Consider the following 19,913-nt stretch of genomic DNA (forward strand, 5'->3'; position numbering starts at 1 on the left):
GACACTTAGTGAAGATTAGCTTTACACAGCTTCGCGCAGAATTTCCACTGCCTTGGCTCGGAGTATTCCGGAGCCCATAAATTTTATGCGGTTACCCAAAGCGGTACAACTATAGGTACGTTCTTCGTTCTACCACAACAGTAAATATGTAGATTGATATGAAAATTATACCAGAATATGAATCATCTATTGAACAAATTTAATGCATTTTCTCTAAAAATACAAAAAGATGGCAAGGGTCAAACGAGGATGTATTTTCCTTAAGAGGCAACAGGAGTGGTCATTTCTCCATACAACCGTACTCGACTGTTTCCTCCGTGGTTTTTGAAGCTAGAGCAATTATGTTTTCAAAACACATTGTTATTATTAATTTATGTGTGGGACTGTTTTGCTTTTTTGATATATTTTTTTAAGGCGTTAGAGCACTTAAAATATTTGCAAAAACGACCTAATTTACTAGGCCGCAAAGAGAAGCATGGTATTGAAAACTGACATCAATGAGTCTCAAAAGCAAAACAGTCCGACACAGATCATTTAATTACCATTTTGATCTCGAAATTTCGTTACATTTGATTAAGTTCCAGAGGAGGAAACAGTCGAGTACGAAACCTCGTTTTTTGAGATTTTTAGGCAGGATTTTTCGCCTTGTCCTTATCGCACTAGTTTTAGGAGCCGCTTGTATATATAACCCCTAGCTAGTAAATATACCCGTCTAGCTAATAGACGGGTATATTTACCTAAAATATTTAAATCTCAGCTCCCGTTTCCTCTTAAACTTGTAATTGTAGAAAAAGCGCATTATTTACAAATGGAAGCATTTCACTTCAGACGAAATTATCATTATTAACTATTCGGTAAATACAAAGCGACATTCAGATTTAAGTAAATAACATTTTTATGCTGTTCAAATACCTATCAATTGTGTTCCAATTATCCTTGATTTAAGAATCAGTAAAGTTCGGAGTTATTAATAGACCTAATACTTAATTATTATTGTTATTCCTTTTTTACATAGATAACATCTTTATCTAGAGGTACTTTATACTTGATAGTTTAGAGAAGGTACAAAAGTACAAAAAGTACCCTGGAAAGAACGTTTTTTAATTGTTATTGAAATCTCACAGTCAAGAATTTTAAGAAGTACAATTCGATTTTATAAAAAGTACTTGATTATAAGTAAAACAAACAATAAGCAGATTCTTCGGAATGTAGTACCTATTGAAATTATACTTTAGTTGTTTTCTGAAACCTTGCAAATTAAAAATTGCTAATTATTCGCTGTATAATTTTTTTAATACACATTCATCATAAGAACTTTTATATTTTCCTTCTATGTCTTGCAGGTAGATGTTACCTATAATGATTTATTCCCTTTGATAAATGTTGAACGGATGTAAATGAAACGGAAGCTTTGATAAATATTGATCACGAAGAGCAAATATTTAAATTCAGAGAAAAACATAACGCGTGTCCGAACCTCAAAGAGGAGAATTAATGTTAAGCTGAATCATGTTTATTCGAATATAGTGATTCTGATAAATTATTAAATAGAAATTAAGAGGGAAGAATAGCTTTGTGATCCTAACGAAATAACGGTACTTTTTCTATGAAATGTAATTTCGGAAGAAAACGTTTTCCACTAACTAAATCTTAACAAATCACTTTGATTTTGATGTCGTTCGCTTCAGATTAATATCTAGGTTTATAGGTTTCGTTTTAAAACATTTTATTTTACATTGCAAAAGGAAAAAAATGAAAACCTATAGACCTAGTTTCCCATTGTGTCAATAACGTACTAAAAATCAGGGAGAATGGAAAATATTTAGAATTGGAAAAACATTTTCTCTTTTTGTATGGAAGAGTGTGTGGTATACTTCCCTCTTAAGTACAACAACTGTATTTTAACATCGACAACACTAATCTAGTGTGCGTTTCTCACGTATGCTAAAACATTGTCCAATCCTAACAAAACCTTTTCCATTCTAGCTTCAGGCGTTCCTTATAAATCTTGCAATGGTGCTAAGTAACGGTGCATCTGTTTTCGGACGCGCCTCCCGCCGAGGAGTCAGGAGGGGGCTCGGAACTCCTCCCCCCACCGCTCCACTCCAGAGCATCAATCATCTCCATCAACTCTTTAAACACTGCTATTACCCTCCAGTTATACTTAGCCGAGCACTCCACATAGCCACACTTCCAATGCTTGCGAACCAGATTTACTATATTCCGTCGTTTTTCTCTAGAGTCCCCACAAGCGCTTTCAGCTATGGCTAGCTGTTGCAGACCGCTTGCGGCTGACGGCGTGTTACTGCACAACAAGTCTTGCTTATTCCCGACTACAAGAACGGGTACATTCCTCATGTCCCTACTCTCGACCATTTGGTCTCTGAGTGTGCGGATGTATTGGAAGGTCTCCACGTTCGACAGATCGAAGACTAGGATGTAGGCAGTGGCGTTCCTCAGGCCGTAGAAGCGGTAGTGTGCCCACTCGTAGTACGAGTTGATGGGGAAGTAGGGGATGACTGGCACGTCAGTGATCTTGACTTCGTAGAGGTGTTCGTTGATGATCACCGAAGGGTAGAACGTGTGTTTTTTGTCCGTCGGTATGTACTCCTCGGAGAAGTCGCTCCAGACGAATTGCTGGAAAGAAAAATAAGTGTTAATCAAACATGTCAAATAAACTAACTGTCAGTTAAGAGTAGATAGAAGAGGACAATTTTTAAATATTTATATTTTAAAATGGAATTATAAATAAATTTTTGGCATATCGTATTTATAAGAAATCAAAGAAAGTAATCGTAAATATCATAATGCTTATTTTTACTAGCATAAAAATCCTTCCGTCTCCTTCACCATACTAGTTCGATGGTATAGTTAATCACTAAATAGTATAAAACAAAGTCGCTTCCCGCTGTCTGTCTGTCTATCTGTACTTATGCTTAGATCTTTAAAACTACGCAACGGATTTTGGTGCGGTTTTTTTCATAGATAGAGTTATTCAAGAGGAAGGTTTATGTATATTTTTTTAACCCGTGCGAAGCCGGAGCGGGTCGCTAGTGTCAAATAAACTAACTGTCAATTACGAGTAGATAGAAGAGGACAATATTTAAATATTTATATTTTAAAATGGAATTATATATAGATTTTTGGCATATCGTATTTATAAGAAACCGACGAAAGTAATCGTAAATATGGTAATGCTTATTTCCACCAGCATAAAAATCGTTTTTAGGATTCCGTACCCTAAGGGTAAAAACGGGACCCTATTACTAAGACTCCGCTGTCTGTCCGTCCGTCCGTCCGTCCGTCCGTCCGTCTGTCACCAGGCTGTATCTCACGAACCGTGATAGCTAGACAGTTGAAATTTTCACAGATGATGTATTTCTGTTGCCGCTATAACAACAAATACTAAAAACAGAATAAAATAAAGATTTAAGTGGGGCTCCCATACAACAAACGTGATTTTTGACCGAAGTTAAGCAACGTCGGGCGGGGTCAGTACTTGGATGGGTGACCGTTTTTTTGCTTGTTTTGCTCTATTTTTTGTTGATGGTGCGGAACCCTCCGTGCGCGAGTCCGACTCGCACTTGGCCGGTTTTTTTTTATTTTATTATTTTAAGGAATGTTATTGGCCAATTTTTTATCATCTGTCATCATGCCTGTCACGTTCTAACAAGTATGTAAGTGCGAAAGTGACGCATGACATGACAAGTGATAAAAATGCGACCATGATACCGCCGCAGAACAATTAGCATTTTCTACTACGAACGCACATAAATTAAAAAGAAACATAGGGGCTGGCGGCTAAACGGAGGCGCCATTTGGCAGCTTTTCGGAAATTAGGTCACCACTAGAAATGTTAAAATACAGCTTACAATTTTTTTTATTATTTACAGATAAAATGCTCTTGAAAATAATGCAAAAAAAGGAATAAAAATTCGGTCAAAATCCTTATCCTACCTGAGAATATAAATTAGGTAGGTACTAAGGAGAAAATATAGCACACAACATATCGTTGAACACTATTTTGCTGGAAGCAATTTCCGGAAAAACTTATAGCGACAGAGCGCGAGCTCATGAATAAAGCCTGGCAACCAGATTAATATTTTTAACAAAGGACTACTTTATTATTCTATTTACTAGCCTTTCCTGTAAACGGGTTTACGCCAACCAACAGTGTTAGGGGCAATTTACACTAGCGTGTTTTGAGCGTCGTCTTCTCGCTAGCGCTACGGAAAATGGCGTTGCTGCGCAGTTGCACCAACGTTGCGTCGAGCAGCAGCCATATAGTTGACTGAATTTGGCTTTTAGATTGAAGATTTTTACAGGATATGTTTACCACAATTTTATTTCAACGGGCTATACATTTAAAAACGGAGTTATACATTTTTGAAGGATGATTAGTTTTATTTACGATATTTTTCTTTTTTTCTCAGTTTTGATTAAGTGCATATGTTTCATACTCACGTTTTATTTAAGTAAATATAAGTAATTTTATATTTACCGCATATTGTCTGCTTCTATCTTTAATAAATTGTTGTTTCTTAAGCTGTTTCTTTTACTTAGGTGTTCCAAAAGTATTCTATCTATTTATTTAATATATATTTCAAGTATTTTTTTCCTTTTAAATGCTTAAAATTGAATTGAATTGAGAAGGAAACGAGAAGTATTTATGATTAATACCTCGTATTTGGTTGATACGAATCACTGGCCCTTGATTTATTTACGAGTATTTGCAATATAAAATATCCCTAAATAGTAATTAATTTATTTATTCATTTGTTTTATTCATTGTACTAACATATCTACTAATAACGCTACAACAGTTTAATTAGGTTTTATAATCCAAGATTTGCTTTTTTAACACTGCAAGTTAGTGATTGATTAGGCCTAAGCCTAAGCAATTTCCAATGAATGATTTTCTTCACTTGTATCACAAAAAGGTCCGGTTGGTTCCACGGGTACGGTTGGTCTGACAGCTGATATTGTGCACGGAGGGAGTAGAATAAAATATTCATAGAACGAGAAACTTGCGAGAATGACTAACTTGGCACTGACTTAGTCGGATGAAAGGCATTGAGAGGTATTTTAACGCTGTTATGCCGCTGGCAAGGCGCCCGAATGCGTGTGAGATAACACCCAACCTTGTATTTAGTTGGATAAATTGAAATCGGTACAGGAATTAATACAGTCAAGTGTTAAAATATGGGTGCACAAATCATCTCAAAAATATGTCCTATAGCTCTTATGTCAGTGAATTAAAAACTATAGGACATATTTTTGAGTAAGTTGCCGACACCCGTATTTTTACACTTGACTGTACATGGAATTCAAATTTTGAGTAAGTAAGTTTTATTTCGTTGTTCAGAATGGAATTATTTTATTTATTATCTTACGATGTAGATCCTGATAAGTACCTAGATTTGAAGTATTTTTATTAATGGACCCCTATTATTGACCGAGCGAAGCGAATCGTTTCAGCTTGGACAAAACTTCTTTCAATCATATTTATGTCTGGATGTTCTCCTCAGATTATTCAACTGTTTCTCGTGAAATTTTGTTAGCAGGTTCGATAGTTATAGGTACTTCTAGATTTTTTTATGGATATATTTTTTTTTTCAGACTGTGCGCGAGGTCCACAGAGCGACTAGTGTAGGTACTTTATTTCAGTAGAAGATTACTTTGTCTAGGTCGTAATTATGTCGCAGCTTTTACCTACGTCAGATAAAATGTCCTTTTCCATCACGTCCAGGCTTACATGGTTACGACAAGTAAACTACACCGTAATATACCATCACTTTCATCAATATTGTTGATGGCTTATACCATAAAACTTATTTTCCTGTTTGGGCCTATAAACGTAGGTACTTTTTTTATCGATTTGGCGAATGGGAAAATATTTATAGAGTTACACCATGAGGAGTGGTTATTATCTTATTATGTCTTTCGACTATGGCATACGTAGCGCTATAAGTGTTTAAATGACATCAGTGCATATGATATCCTACAATTTTTTCATAGCGACACTTTAATTCATCATCAGAACTTGTTTTTATTGATTGCGTTTGTTAATGATTACCTGATGTATAATTTTGTACATTTTGCTTGTTTGTGAATATACATATAAATATCTCAGCTAGGAACATTGGTATCAAACTCAGTTTCAATTTAAATTATTCATCACGTCTTAAGATTTCTTTCAAGGAAAAAGGAGTGTGAAATTGTGTGAGTGTAAGCGTGATGCGGGTAGGAAAGAAATGAGTGGGTGTGTGAGCGAGGATTTTATAAATCAAAACCTTAACAAATTCTTAAGTTAGAATCGGCCTCTGTATTCATGCCTAACTAGCACAAACTTGCCACTAACATTCTCCGCCACGTACAAGATGTGGTATTACGCAAGCAATTTACTATATTACATGTCACACCAAATTACAATGTAATATCCATTTCCATTAGAGGAGATATTGAGAGTCGTGTTCGGGAATTCCAACTAAATGTATGTATATTAACATAAGTATAACTATCAAGATAGAAATATTATTTACGACCATTTAATAATGGCGTTGTTTATAACCTGTTATTAAACCTTAAATAGCGTCGATAAGAGCTACAAAAAAAAATTTTTTTTTCTCGAATAAGTGACAACTTTCGAGTTTTTCAACTCAGAATTACGATGAATCAATTAAATCAATAGTCCCCGTGATTCTGAGTAGAAATACCCCAAATATACGTTTCTCGAAAAGAAAAAATGGTACTTTGTAATGAAAATGTCGCGGTAATCGTTTGACTTCTATCCATAATTTTGACATTTGAAGTATAATGTAGTGAAGGTTTTTGTTACTTATTAAAACATATCGTGTTTTAAATAAATAAATAAATAATATCTAACTCTTGCGTTTTGTACACATATTTAGTGATTTAATCTAATTGTGGATTTAGTTCACAGCTGCTGCAACGCAGCTGAAACTTCGGATAAGTTAAAAACAATTGTTTAAATCCCTAAAAACTTATTCTCTATTTAGAAATTGGTCAACCTGTGGTACCTAAGTCATCATAAATATTAGAATAACTAAGTGAAACTTCCTTTTTAAATAATATTACCCTTCATTTTACGGAACAAAAATACCTCGGAAAAGGAACTATTCGCACAATTCTTCGTTTCACAATGGAAAAGGTTGGGCCTGATGTTTGATCGATGGCACTCATAAGTCATTTCCTCTCAACTCAACGCATATAAAAGGGGGCCGTAAACTTTGCTCTTAATCTAAAGAATATACGGATAATATTAAAGAACGAATCCGATTTTCCTTTATTTTACAAATGCGAGCATTTGCCTAAGGCCCAAGTTTTACTTCCGTAAGTAGGGACACAGCTATACTACAGATGAGAGATGAATATCGTATCGTATCTCTCATTCTAACAAAAAGCTTTGTCCCTACTTACGTGAGTAAAACTTACAAGTTTAGTGTCTCGGGCCTAACTACAAGTGCGCTTCATTAAAATGGCGAATGCTTATTCTAACATTTTAAATAATTTTTATATAGGTAGCTAAATAGTCATATGTTTCGTTAAACTAAATTAGTGATCGTCAGATTGGTTTTTAAATTTTTATAATAAATTAATTAAATGTATAACTTGAACTAGATTGTGATTTTATTATTTTTTCATTCCAGTTACGTCATCTTCTCTATTACAACCCTCTTCTAAAAGGCTTCACTCAGCAAAATACAAAAGCTTTTTGCTCGAGAAAAGAAGACTATCTTCACAATATTAGATAACATACGGAACATAAGTGCCATTCAATTCCTTCAATTTTATTTCCCAGTGAGACGATAAACTTCTGATCTGAATAATTTAAGAAGCTGGGCAGAGATCTTGCAATTTTACGACCGCATTTGGAATTTAATCATACAGTCGCTATATTTTATAGCAGCAAAGGTGCTTAAAAATATCTGAATATATACATAAACTTCTTGGTAAAGAGGCTTTGTTCAGATATTTGTGAACACCTTGGCCGCTTCGATATACTTTTGGCAATTGTACTCCTTAGCTATTTTAATGACAATACTGAATATTATTATGAGCTAGGTTTTCGTGACTCTCTTGCGACTACCAGAAGCCTATTCGAGTGCTTTATTATTGGTGCGCACGTGTATTATAACTAATGTCAAATGCAAGTAATGTCAAATCTAGATATCCATAAATCAATCAATACATGCCGTACAAAAATGCTAACTTAGTAACCAATTTACTGTAATTCCTTTGGAATCACGCGCTTTTGTATTTTAGTAGGTAATAACAAATTCCGTAAAAATATTTTATTAAGCGTGAAATGTATTTGTAAATTATCTATCAAATTGTAAGCGTTTCCATTAAAAAAATCCCATTATATTTCACGCTGACAATGGAAACATTACATATAATTTTACTAATAATTATCAGCCGGTTTACTGTAAAGGAATTTTGCTTGGAATCGAATTGAAATGACTACCAATTTGTAAACATACTTTGCTTCAAGTAATTCAGATAAAGACCCGTTCACCTGTATGATGCTAGTTTTGCCCACTGCTGGAGCGCCGAGCAGCACCACTTTGATGAGATCCAAGCTGTCCGGGCTGGGCTCCACGCTCGGCGCACCCACTGTCATGGTGCCACCTCCCCCACGCTCCAGATAGTCCAGGTCCAACTCTGAAACAACCACATAACACCAGTCATAACACATTTGAATACCTTTTTTTTGGGAAATGAGTTTACGCATGCCTTCTGGTCCGGGGGAACCAGGGTAGGCGGGGGTGGGGAGTGGGGTACTAACCACTGGAGGACTACCGTCTAAAACCACCAACGAGTGCCGACTCCGCCTGTAAGGCCTGAGTGGACGCTCGAAGCGGAGCGTTCGGCGGGGCGTGCAGAAATGATTCGCGATTACTCCATCGACAAGAGCAAAGCTCGTAGGTAAGTGATGATGGTGATGTAGGTATACAGGGTGCCATTTGAGTCGTGATCAGTAATATGTTTTTCTAACTCCATAAACAACGAGCAATTTAACGCCCCTACTCTGACTAAAATCACACAAGATTTTTTATATTTTTTGTTTATTTTTTGTCATTTATTTCACTTTTATAAGTGGATTTAGGATATTACAACGGCTTATTAAGATATTTAAATTAGTAAATTGAATCGCCTCTTTGAATCGGAACTGTCATTGACATAAATTTTGTCATTTGTCCCAGTTAGAAATAAAATTTACTTAATTTTTCATTTGAAATATCTTACAAAGCTGTTTAAATACCACATTGCCACTTGTAAAAGTAAAATAAATGACAAAAAATAAAAAATAAAATAAAAAAAATCTTGTCTGCTTTTGGTAAGAGTAGGGGCATTAAATTGCTCGTTGTTTATGGAGTTAGAAAAACATATTATTGATCACGACTCAAATGGCACCCTGTATAATAATATAACCTCAAATAAAACACAAACTTTCGTTGAAAAACATTCGCCACTAAATGTCTACGTGATGTCTCAATCAGGGATGTAACGGATGTGGTTTTATCGGAACCGAAAGCGGAACCAGATGTTTTAAATTTAGTTTATCGGAACCAGAAACGGAACCAGAACCGGAGCCTGAGTCAGTACTATCAGTAGGTATACATTACACAACACAACACATGAATAGGTACTTTAAATTCAAAAACACGGATAGGTATACCAGAACATCTAATTACTGCAGCACGTGGCAAGCGGGGCTATGAGCGAATGACTGGTATAAACCTGTTTGTTTTTGATGTACATCGCTCATGTCCCGCTGCCGCGCTAAGCATTGATATCCGATATAACTTCCGTTTCAAAAGTAACGGAACCGGAACAGAAACGGATGTGTAATACCAAACGGAAGTTCCGACTTAACGGAAACGGAAACGGAGCTCCGTAACATCCCTGGTCTCAATGCCCGTTTATTATCTAGCTCATGTTTACGCATTACAATCCTACGCACCAAACTGTTTCTGTTTAGCTCAATAGTTAATAAATCACCCACCACTTCGTTGCCTAGGTACATTGGGCCAAGAAAGTGGTCTACCAGTTTTGACAAAAGTTTCTGCGAGATCTAACGATCGCGAAGGTTGACAATTGTCACTGACATAATATTAAATCGACCTTGTTGTCTCATGACGTTCAAACGAACCTAAACCGTAGGGTGTTAGACCACATTTTTGGCCGACTGTACCACTCAAGCTTTGTTGAGCTTACTATGGAACTGTGTAGATTTGTATCAAGATTGTGCCGTCATATTTATTTTATTGTTAAATAAATAATAATAACTCGTCCGAGGATTATACTAAGAACATGTTTGATAAACTGAAACCAGACCAGCTATCATGGTCGCATTTTTATCACCAATCATGCCTTGCGTCACTTTCGCACTTAGATATTTGTTAGAATGTGACAGCCATGGTGACAAATGATAAAGAGCCGGCCATCTTAGCCCTACCCTTACTGCTACCATCAGGCGGTCTAGCATGAGTTGCGTTCTCTCGCGCGAGTCCATACTTGAAGTCGCGCTTGATGTATGGAGTCGCGCGCGAGAACGCAACTCATGCTAGACCATCTGTTTGGCAGTGACATAAACGCCATCGAGAACGTAATTAATTTCTATACATCTCGCTCGTACTCGCATATTAGTGCGAACGAGATGTAAGTATAGAAAGTAAATTACGTTCTCGATAGCGTATATGTCAGTTTTGACACTGTCAGTGACTCATGGTACGGGCTCAGTAATAGATAGCACATGCGTGTACTCGTATTTATATATCGTAAATATACAGGGTGCTTCCTGTAACAGGAGCAATAAATTAAACTAAAGGCTGTACTCCTCAAACTGACCAACATTTGTTCAGAAATTTTTGAAAATAACTCTTGTTTTAATTTTCAAACCACTTTAACGTTTATTCTAAGACGCAATGTATTGCAAATTTTGTTATGTTTAAAGCGTGACAAGCAACGTCAAACACACTGATGTCAGCGTTCATTGAAGGCAATATTTATTTTGTATGAAAAAGAAGAAGTCTTAAGGATTCATAATTTTTAAAAGTTGCTGAACAAATGTTGGTCAGTTTGAGGAGTACAGCCTTTAGTTTAATTTATTGCTCCTGTTACAGGAAGCACCCTGTATAAGTACTTGTATTGGTAGTATAATAAAGTTGTGTTGGATGATGCTTGAACGGCAACATGCAAAACCTTTTAGCCGTCTTCGACGTTTAAACCTCCATCAAGTCCATCAGGTGTTTCTAAGTTGAATAATAGTCTTTTGGACTAATGTGATACTTTTTGCTACTCTACCGGTAATAATACTTGGTAGCTCGTTTTACAATTGGGACAGCTTAAAAATTCTAAATGTATACCTAGGTATAGCATCGCTGTTACCTTAGCGTTACAGTAACTTTTTTTAGACGTTACTAAATAACCTAAATCGATACATTGAGAGCCTCATGACCTCATCACGGTATCAGAATAGATTTATTACATTCCGGGAATAATAAGGTGTATTTATTAGGCTTTTGGACTGATACAAATATTTCAATATAAACGGAGGCTATCGAAATTGCGAAAAGTAATTTTGATCCTATTTTGATTTTATTCATCTTCCTCGTATATTTATATTATTTCTATTTATATCCTTCTACATTTATATAATTTATATGGCGCAAGTATCAATAAAGGTATCAATAACCAATTATAAATGCAAATCTGGTCTTTGAGGTAACTGATGGCTCAAAATATTAAGCTAGCTAGTTTTTAATTCACGATTCTATAAGTAAGCAAGCAAAATAGCACTGAAAGACTCAAGAAATTAGGTCTATTGTACATTGCACACACTCGCGCTTAATTGCTTTTACTAAACTCTTTGAATACTGTATTGCACAAAAGTTAGTCGGGAACTGCTGTTTTAATTGAAATTCTCGATAAATTGATACAATACTATTAAACATTCATTGCACATTGTTTGAAATATACCCAAAATGGTTAACGAGAGGCAAAACTGAATCGAATTACACACCATGCTTTTCAAGTTTCAACACATTGAGAGGAAAGGATTCATTTTAAAGCATTCATTATACAATAAATAAGTATTACAAGTATTACAATAAGTACATTTTACATGTAAAATTACAAATAAATTCTTCTTCTTCAACCTAGCTTTTTCCCGGCGGCCTAGCGCCAGGGTCCGCTTTCCTGCTTAGTCTACTCCACTTTGCCCAAAACTACAAAGAAATTACAAAAAAAATTTAACCAGGTAACAACAGGCGGTCTTATCGCTAAAAAGCGTTATCTTCCAGACAACCTTCGGGTAGCGGGAAATGGTGAACTCAAATAAAAGATCCTGTAGCAGTTTGTAATATTTTGTACCTGCTTTGTTTCATACATAACTATGTTTAAGCAGTTTAAGGCAACATAATACTCTTTTTCTACTCCAGCACTTAAATGTGTCAATTAAATGACTGACAGTGATATCTAAAGCAATGTCATTTGAATGATTTGTCTATAGGCTCATAAGATGACTGCTAGCAGTCATCTTATGAGTATAATACAACTGCTTTATTTTTTTTAAAGATACAAGTTCCGATCATCTTGATTGAAAGAGGTATGTTTTCATTTACAATAATAACTCTGTTTTTTTAAATAATAACTCAATTTTTTTTTAATAATAACTTTTTTTTTTTTTTTTTTTTTTTTTTTTTTTTTTTTTTTTTTTTTTTTTTTTTTTTTTTTTGCTGCAGCTGTCATAGAAAAAGTAATGTATGCAACAGCTCATAATTGGTTCTTAAAATTCTCGGGTCTTTTTTTACAAAACTCGACTACGTCTCGTTTTGTAACTTCGACCCTTGAATTTTAAGAACCCTTATTATATCACTGTTGCATAAACTACTATAGTATAATCTTATTATCAAATATAAGCTAATTATGGTAAAAACTCTTTCGTTTTTCTTCCTGTAATTATACTTTTATTTTCTCTCTTAACACCAATTCATAAAAGTGAAGTGACTATGAAAACAATCTACTTCAGCCTAACAAAGGCAATATGAAATTGTCCAGTAATGCAGGAATACAATTATATTTTCACCTCAGCAGCTCGAACAAGGGTACTTTGCTACTTAAAAACAGTGAGCAAAATCGTATTTTGCGCACTGAGTGAGACAAAATGAGCAAAATGCGATTTTGCTCACTCAATGAGCAAAATGCAATTTTGCTCACTGTTTTTAAGTAGCAAAGTACCCTTGTTCGAACTGCTGAGGTGAAAACTTAATTGTTGGTATATCTTAAGAAAACATGAGTGAATAGAGGTAAGTGATGAAGAAGGAATACATTTTTCGGGTTCTCTAATATGTTCTCACTGCTGAGGTGAAAAGTTTTGTGAACTACACGAGATCAAAGTTATTTACATCTCGTGCGCTTTTGAGTCCCTTACTACGCTCAAGATTCTAAATTAGATTCACTCGCTACGCTCGTGAATCTAGTATAGAATCTTTCGCTTGCACGGGACTCAAAATAAGCACTCGAAGAAATATCAAACTTTGATCTCTTGTTGTACAAATAACTATTTCATCCCTAAAGTTAATTATTAACACAACCTAATTTAATTTTATTAAAGAATGGAATTATCCGTTTTTGTGACGATGGATTTCAAATTGAATTTATATGATTAAGGTTCAAAATTTGGTTTTAAATGTGACGCCTCGTAAATCCATTACAGATTTATTATGACACGATAAAAAATTTCATAGATTTAAAAGTAAATAACTTGGAGCAAATATTGAAAAAGAAACTGAAACTGTTACGGAGCGCCTGCGCGCGTGTAAGCTCGTATACTACATACGTAGGTACTAAATATTCAACTTTAAAAACAGAAATATATATTTAAACCCACGTCGCAAAAAGAGGGGTGTTAAATATTATGTTTAATACTAGCTAATGTCTGGCTGTTTGTCTGTCTCAGGCAACGTAGGTCTCCAACGGATGGACCGATTTCAATGCGATTTTTTTTATGTTAAAGCGAGTTTCCTTTCGATGGTTCATTAGCTATGTTTGATAGAAATCGATGGAATCGATTGATTGAAGAGTATCACCGCTTTTCCAAAATGATGTAAGGCATTTTTGGCATGAAATGGATTTTATTTTGGTAAAAATAGCATAGGGTTTATTTTTAGGGTTCCGTACCCAAAGGGTAAAAACGGGACCCTATTACTAAGACTCCGCTGTCCGTCCGTCCGTCCGTCCGTCCGTCTGTCACCAGGCTGTATCTCACGAACCGTGATAGCTAGACAGTTGAAATTTTCACAGATGATGTATTTCTGTTGCCGCTATAACAACAAATACTAAAAACAGAATAAAATAAAGATTTAAGTGGGGCTCCCACACAACAAACGTGATTTTTGACCGAAGTTAAGCAACGTCGGGCGGGGTCATTACTTGGATGGGTGACCGTTTTTTTTGCTTGTTTTGCTCTATTTTTTGTTGATGGTGCGGAACCCTCCGTGCGCGAGTCCGACTCGCACTTGGTCGGTATTTATTATTTTATTATTATGAGTGACAGCCACGAATATTATCTGTCATCAATAATTAAAGAAAATTATTGCTTTATTGTTTGGCTAAAGTGACAACTTGACAGTGACTTAAGAATCATGTTTCACGCCCGGGGTGTTACACCAGGTTTTCTATTGTACGGAAAAGGAAGGCCCCTTATTTGAAGTATGAGACTGATTCTAATTTAACAATTTGTGATGGTTTTGATTTTGTTTTGACACGACCTTAATGATACTATCACGATCGTCAGCATCTCACGCGCAACGATAGGTAACTGCGAGCGAGGTGCCAAATGACACGACTATCATTGCTTTTCCCATGCGCCAATCAGCATTAGCGATCGTTACAGTCACATTAAAATTAAAACAAGACCAAGCCACGTATAGCCAATATACCAATCGCTTACGCTCTGTAGCGATGGAAACACACTGTCACTGTCGCACTATGAAAGAATAATAAGAGAGACACAAAGCGTTTCGTTGTCGTAGCGATAGCGATTGTCACCTTGGATAGGCCGGCAGAACCGTAACAAATTCTTAAATAAGAATCGGCGTCTATATTTTGTGGAGTATGTATTTGGAAGGCTTGCCGCAAGCGACACTGTGTCAACGTTTGAAATTGTTCACTGATCTGAAATCCTTTGTTTAATTTCCATTATTTTGTTTTACTCTCGTAAATCACTAAAGAAGCGACTTTATCTTTCAGTATTGTTTATTCAAATACCTACATTGTAAATGTTTCGCATTGAATAATTCTTCTAATATTATTATAATAGGTATTTCATAAGAGTTACATAAATTCTACTACATACCTTACGGATCCAGCTGCTCATGAACTTTATTAAAAAATGTATAATATCTGTAATTTTGCTCTAGCTTTATATTTTAGGTTTAGTTTAGTTTTTACTTGAGGGAATTTGACGTTCGACAATTACATTTCAAACGTACTCATTACCCATTTATTTAATGACTAGCTGAGGTCCCGGCTTCCCTCAGAGAGTTGACATGTGATTGTTAGGTAGTTGTAAAAACCGCACCGTATAAGTTCCTTGATCGTATCGGGGCTCATTTTTGAGTTTTTGCGGCACGCACATTGTACACTTTCTTTTATTATAATATATATTGATTAATACGAATATATTTGACATTGATAAGATGTATTATAACAAAATGATGTCAGAATAATTAACGTAGACTTGACTGGTGGTCTGGTGGTGGTGGTCAATTACAGACAATAACTAATAATATTGCAGACAATAACTGCATTATGTATATGATTGATTTACGTGTGAATTAAATCTTAGAGACAAACAATTCGGAGATATACATATGGGTTGGGGATTTCACATACACCTTGAACTTCTTTATTCAATTCATTCGATTCACATTATATTTAATCTTAGTATGTGAATACATTCAAATTTAACCGATCATCTAACGGATATCATCATTAGTTTGTTTGGGACGAAGCATGCTGCTGATTTGCATATATAGCCACCTTCGTTGTGGATATTTTACATTTATAAACTATACTAGCTGTTGCCCGCGACTTCGTACGCGTGGATTTGTATATTGGTGGTTATATATTCTACATTAGCTTAGAACATTATGCAGCAAAACATAGCAGTAGGGACTGTTAATTATTATACACAACCTGGCTATGAAGTTTCAAGCCCTTAACTCAATAAAATTGTTCTCGATATAATCCCTCTCAACCCCCAGCATATTTACAAGTCCACTATTTAGTAAAACCTACTACCTAACTACCTATTTACGATGTTTGAAGTTCCTAGTTTTAAATAAAATTTGAACTCTCTACCAACTTTCAACCCCTTCTTAAACCTTTTAGGGGATGAATTTTAAAAAAGCTGAAATTACTTTTCATGTAGTCTAATAATATTATTAGCCTTTAAACAACGATTCAAGTCCCGCACTCAAATAAATGTTAGACCTCCATACAAATTTTCAACCCCTTTTTTACCAACTTAAGGGATGAATTTTCAAAAATTCCGAAATTACTTTTCTTGTATTCTAATAATATGTCTTTATACAAAGATTCAGGTCCCGCACACAAAAAAAAATTGTGATCTCCATACAAACATTCAACCCCTATTTAACCCTTATAAGGAATAAATTTTTAAAAACGCTGAAATCACTTTTCTTGTATTCTTATAATATGCTCTTATACAAAGATTCAAGTCTCGCACTCAAAAAAATATTTGATTTGCATACAAACTTTCAACCTTTTTTTCACCACCTTGGGGGATGAATTTTCAAAAACGCTGAAATAACTTTTCTTGTATTCTAATAATATGCCTTTATGCAAAGATTTAAGTCCCGCACTAAAAAAAATGTTGGATCTCCATACAAACTTTCAACCCCTATTTAACCCTTTTAAGGGATGAATTTTTAAAAACGCTGAAATCACTTTTCTTATATTCTTATAATATGCCGTTATACAAAGATTCAAGTCCCGCACTCAGAAAAATATTTGATGTGCATACAAATTTTCAACCCCTTTTTCACCACCTTGGGGGATGAATTTTCAAAAACACTGAAATTACTTTTCTTGTATTCTAATAATAAGCCTTTATGCAAAGATTCAAGTCCCGCACTAAAAAAAATGTTTGATCTCCATACAAAATTTCAACCCCTATTAAACCCTTTTAAGGGATGAATTTTTAAAAACGCTGAAATTACTTTTCTTGTATTCTTATAATATGCCCTTATACAAAGATTCAAGTCCCGCACTCAAAAAGATATTTGATGTGCATACAAACTTTCAACCCCTTTTTCACCACCTTGGGGGATGAATTTTCAAAAACACTGAAATTACTTTTCTTGTATTCTAATAATAAGCCTTTATGCAAAGATTCAAGTCCCGCACTAAAAAAAATGTTTGATCTCCATACAAACTTTCAACCCCTATTAAACCCTTTTAAGGGATGAATTTTTAAAAACGCTGAAATTACTTTTCTTGTATTCTTATAATATGCCCTTATACAAAGATTCAAGTCCCGCACTCAAAAAAATATTTGATTTGCATACAAACTTTCAACCCCTTTTTCAACACCTTGTGGGAAGAATTTTCAAAAACACTGAAATTAGTTTTCTTCTCTTTTATTATAATACCTTTTTACGAAGTTTCAAGTTCCTAGCTTACAATAAAATTTGAACCCCAAGACAAACTTTCATCCCCTTTTTAACCCCGTTAGGGGTTGAATTTCCAAGAAACGTCCCAATAACTTTTTTTGTAATCGGCTATTATGCCTTTCTAAGAAGTTTCAAAGCATTTGTAATGGATTCAAACTTTCAACCCCTTTTTATCCCTTTTAGGGAATGAATTTTAAAAAACGCTGAAATTACTTTTCTTGTATTCTAATAATATTTTTTTTTTATATACCACATAGGTGGCAAACAAGCATACGGGCCGCCTGATGGTAGGCAGTCACCGTAGCCTATGGACGCCTGCAACTCCAGAGGTGTTACATGCGCGTTGCCGACCTTTTTTTAAAAACCTGTACACTCCTTTTTTGAAGAACCCCATACCGTAGACCCTCGGGAAAACCTCGGAAGGGAGCTCATTCCACAGCCGGAGCGTCCGCGGGAGGAAATTCCTCTTAAACCGCACAGTACGCGACCATTTAGGTTCTAGGGTGTGTGGATGAACACCCTGCCGATGGCGAGCGGTGCGGTGATAGAAAGCTGCCGTTGGCATCATGTCAAACAATTCTTTAGAGCACAGCCCATTGTACAAGCGGTAGAACACACATAAGGAGGCAAGGTCTCTCCTCAGACTTAAAGGTTCAATACCGCTTGTGAGTTTGGGATCATCGAATAATATGCCATATGCCCTTACACAAAGATTCAAGTCTCACACTCATAAAAATATTAGGTCTCCATACAAAATTTCAACCCCTTTTTCACCACCTTGGGGGATGAATTTTCAAAAACGCTGAAATTAGTTTCCTTGTTTTTTAATAATATACCTTTTAAAAAAGTTTCAAATTCCTAGCTTAAAATAAAACTTGAACCCCATACAAACTTTCATCCCCTTTTTAACACCCTTAGGGGTTGAATTTCTCAAAATTGCTTCTTAGCTCTTATACATTTTATAAATGCAACCTAGTGTCCAAATTTCAACTTTCTAACATTTGTAGTTTGGGCTCTGCGTTGATGAGTCAGTCAGGACACTTGCATTTATATATATAGATTATTTTTAGGTTTTGTTTTGGTTAATCAATAAATTTAATATAAGAAGTATATTTAAACCTACATTATATTTCCTCAGCGACTTACCAAGAACTTTAGCTTGTTTGGTACAATTTCCCCTCGCATTTTCATCTTCCTTGTCCCTTTTAGTGGTACTGTCAAATCTGTTCATCTCAGAACTAGCCGGCACCACACACGCTCGATATATTTATACATTATATTTTAGTTTAATATTTTATTTCATAAAACACACACACAGTTCATGTTTTACTTTCTCGTTCTCATATTTTACTTACAAACCAAAAACACTTTTTATCATAAACACAACTTTTATCCGGTCCACAAATTATTTTACTTGATATTAATCGCTTCTACACTGAATATGAGAAGATTATTCTAATGACTCCTTGTAACTAATTCTTTCTTATATACGAGTATGAACACAGATAAAGAACTAAGTAGATATCTATTAAATAACACTTAAACATTCACTGACATCATGTGAAGTTAACAAGCGATATTATTTATAGGTTTACAGTAAAAAAATACACCCCCTAAAACCAAGAGCAGCTTATGTCGTGAATTACCGGTATCGCGTAATTTTGGCGGGATGTTGTCGTGAATTACCGGTGTCACGTAATTTTGGCGGGAGTTTACCAAGACAGACGCGAGCGCCCCTCAACGACGTCACGGAAGCGACTGACGCGTCCCGACGTCCCGTCGCTGTTCCCGCTCACGGCACAAACGGAACTAGAAAACTTTTATTAACTGCTACAGACGATTTATTCTTCATTTTAATAACAAATCTTCTAGGACACTAAAACTAAAATATATTCAAACGAGTCTCACGTTTTTTTAAGATGAAAATGCATAATACGAGTAGGTACCTACTATTTTAAATTTAAATTTTGACTTTTGCTTTTCTACTATTTTTCAATTTTGACCTCAATATTATTTAGACACGGAAATCAGCTTTGTTTTTAATATTAATTGAAATTTCAAAATGTATCTTAATTTGAAATTTTAAGTCTTTCTTCTTGATCTCAATTTTAATTTTAAACGTTTTCCAATTTTAATTCGACATGTAAATAAGCTTTGTTTTAATTTTCGATTATGATTGTATATATA

The 19,913-nt window shown here is 35.0% G+C and overlaps 1 protein-coding gene across 2 annotated transcripts in view; it reads right to left on the minus strand.

Moving 5' to 3' along the window:
- Positions 1-1,892: 1,892 nt before the first annotated feature.
- Positions 1,893-19,913, minus strand: part of LOC134656941 (ras-like protein family member 10B) — a 44,585-nt gene continuing 26,564 nt past the window's right edge. Inside the window, exons 1-3 of one of the 2 annotated variants that reach the window (XM_063512499.1) lie at positions 18,873-19,034; positions 8,540-8,685; positions 1,893-2,637 (exon numbers count right to left, since the gene is read on the minus strand). In XM_063512499.1, coding sequence (XP_063368569.1) covers positions 2,020-2,637; positions 8,540-8,685; positions 18,873-18,957 — 849 coding nt within the window. In that variant the 5' untranslated portion in view covers positions 18,958-19,034 and the 3' untranslated portion in view covers positions 1,893-2,019. Of the gene's footprint in view, positions 2,638-8,539; positions 8,686-18,872; positions 19,035-19,913 lie in introns of those variants that run through there. The other variant, XM_063512500.1, reaches the window with a different exon arrangement.

The sequence above is a fragment of the Cydia amplana genome, chromosome 19, assembly GCF_948474715.1.
Source record: "Cydia amplana chromosome 19, ilCydAmpl1.1, whole genome shotgun sequence".
Classification (NCBI taxonomy): Eukaryota; Metazoa; Arthropoda; class Insecta; order Lepidoptera; family Tortricidae; genus Cydia; species Cydia amplana.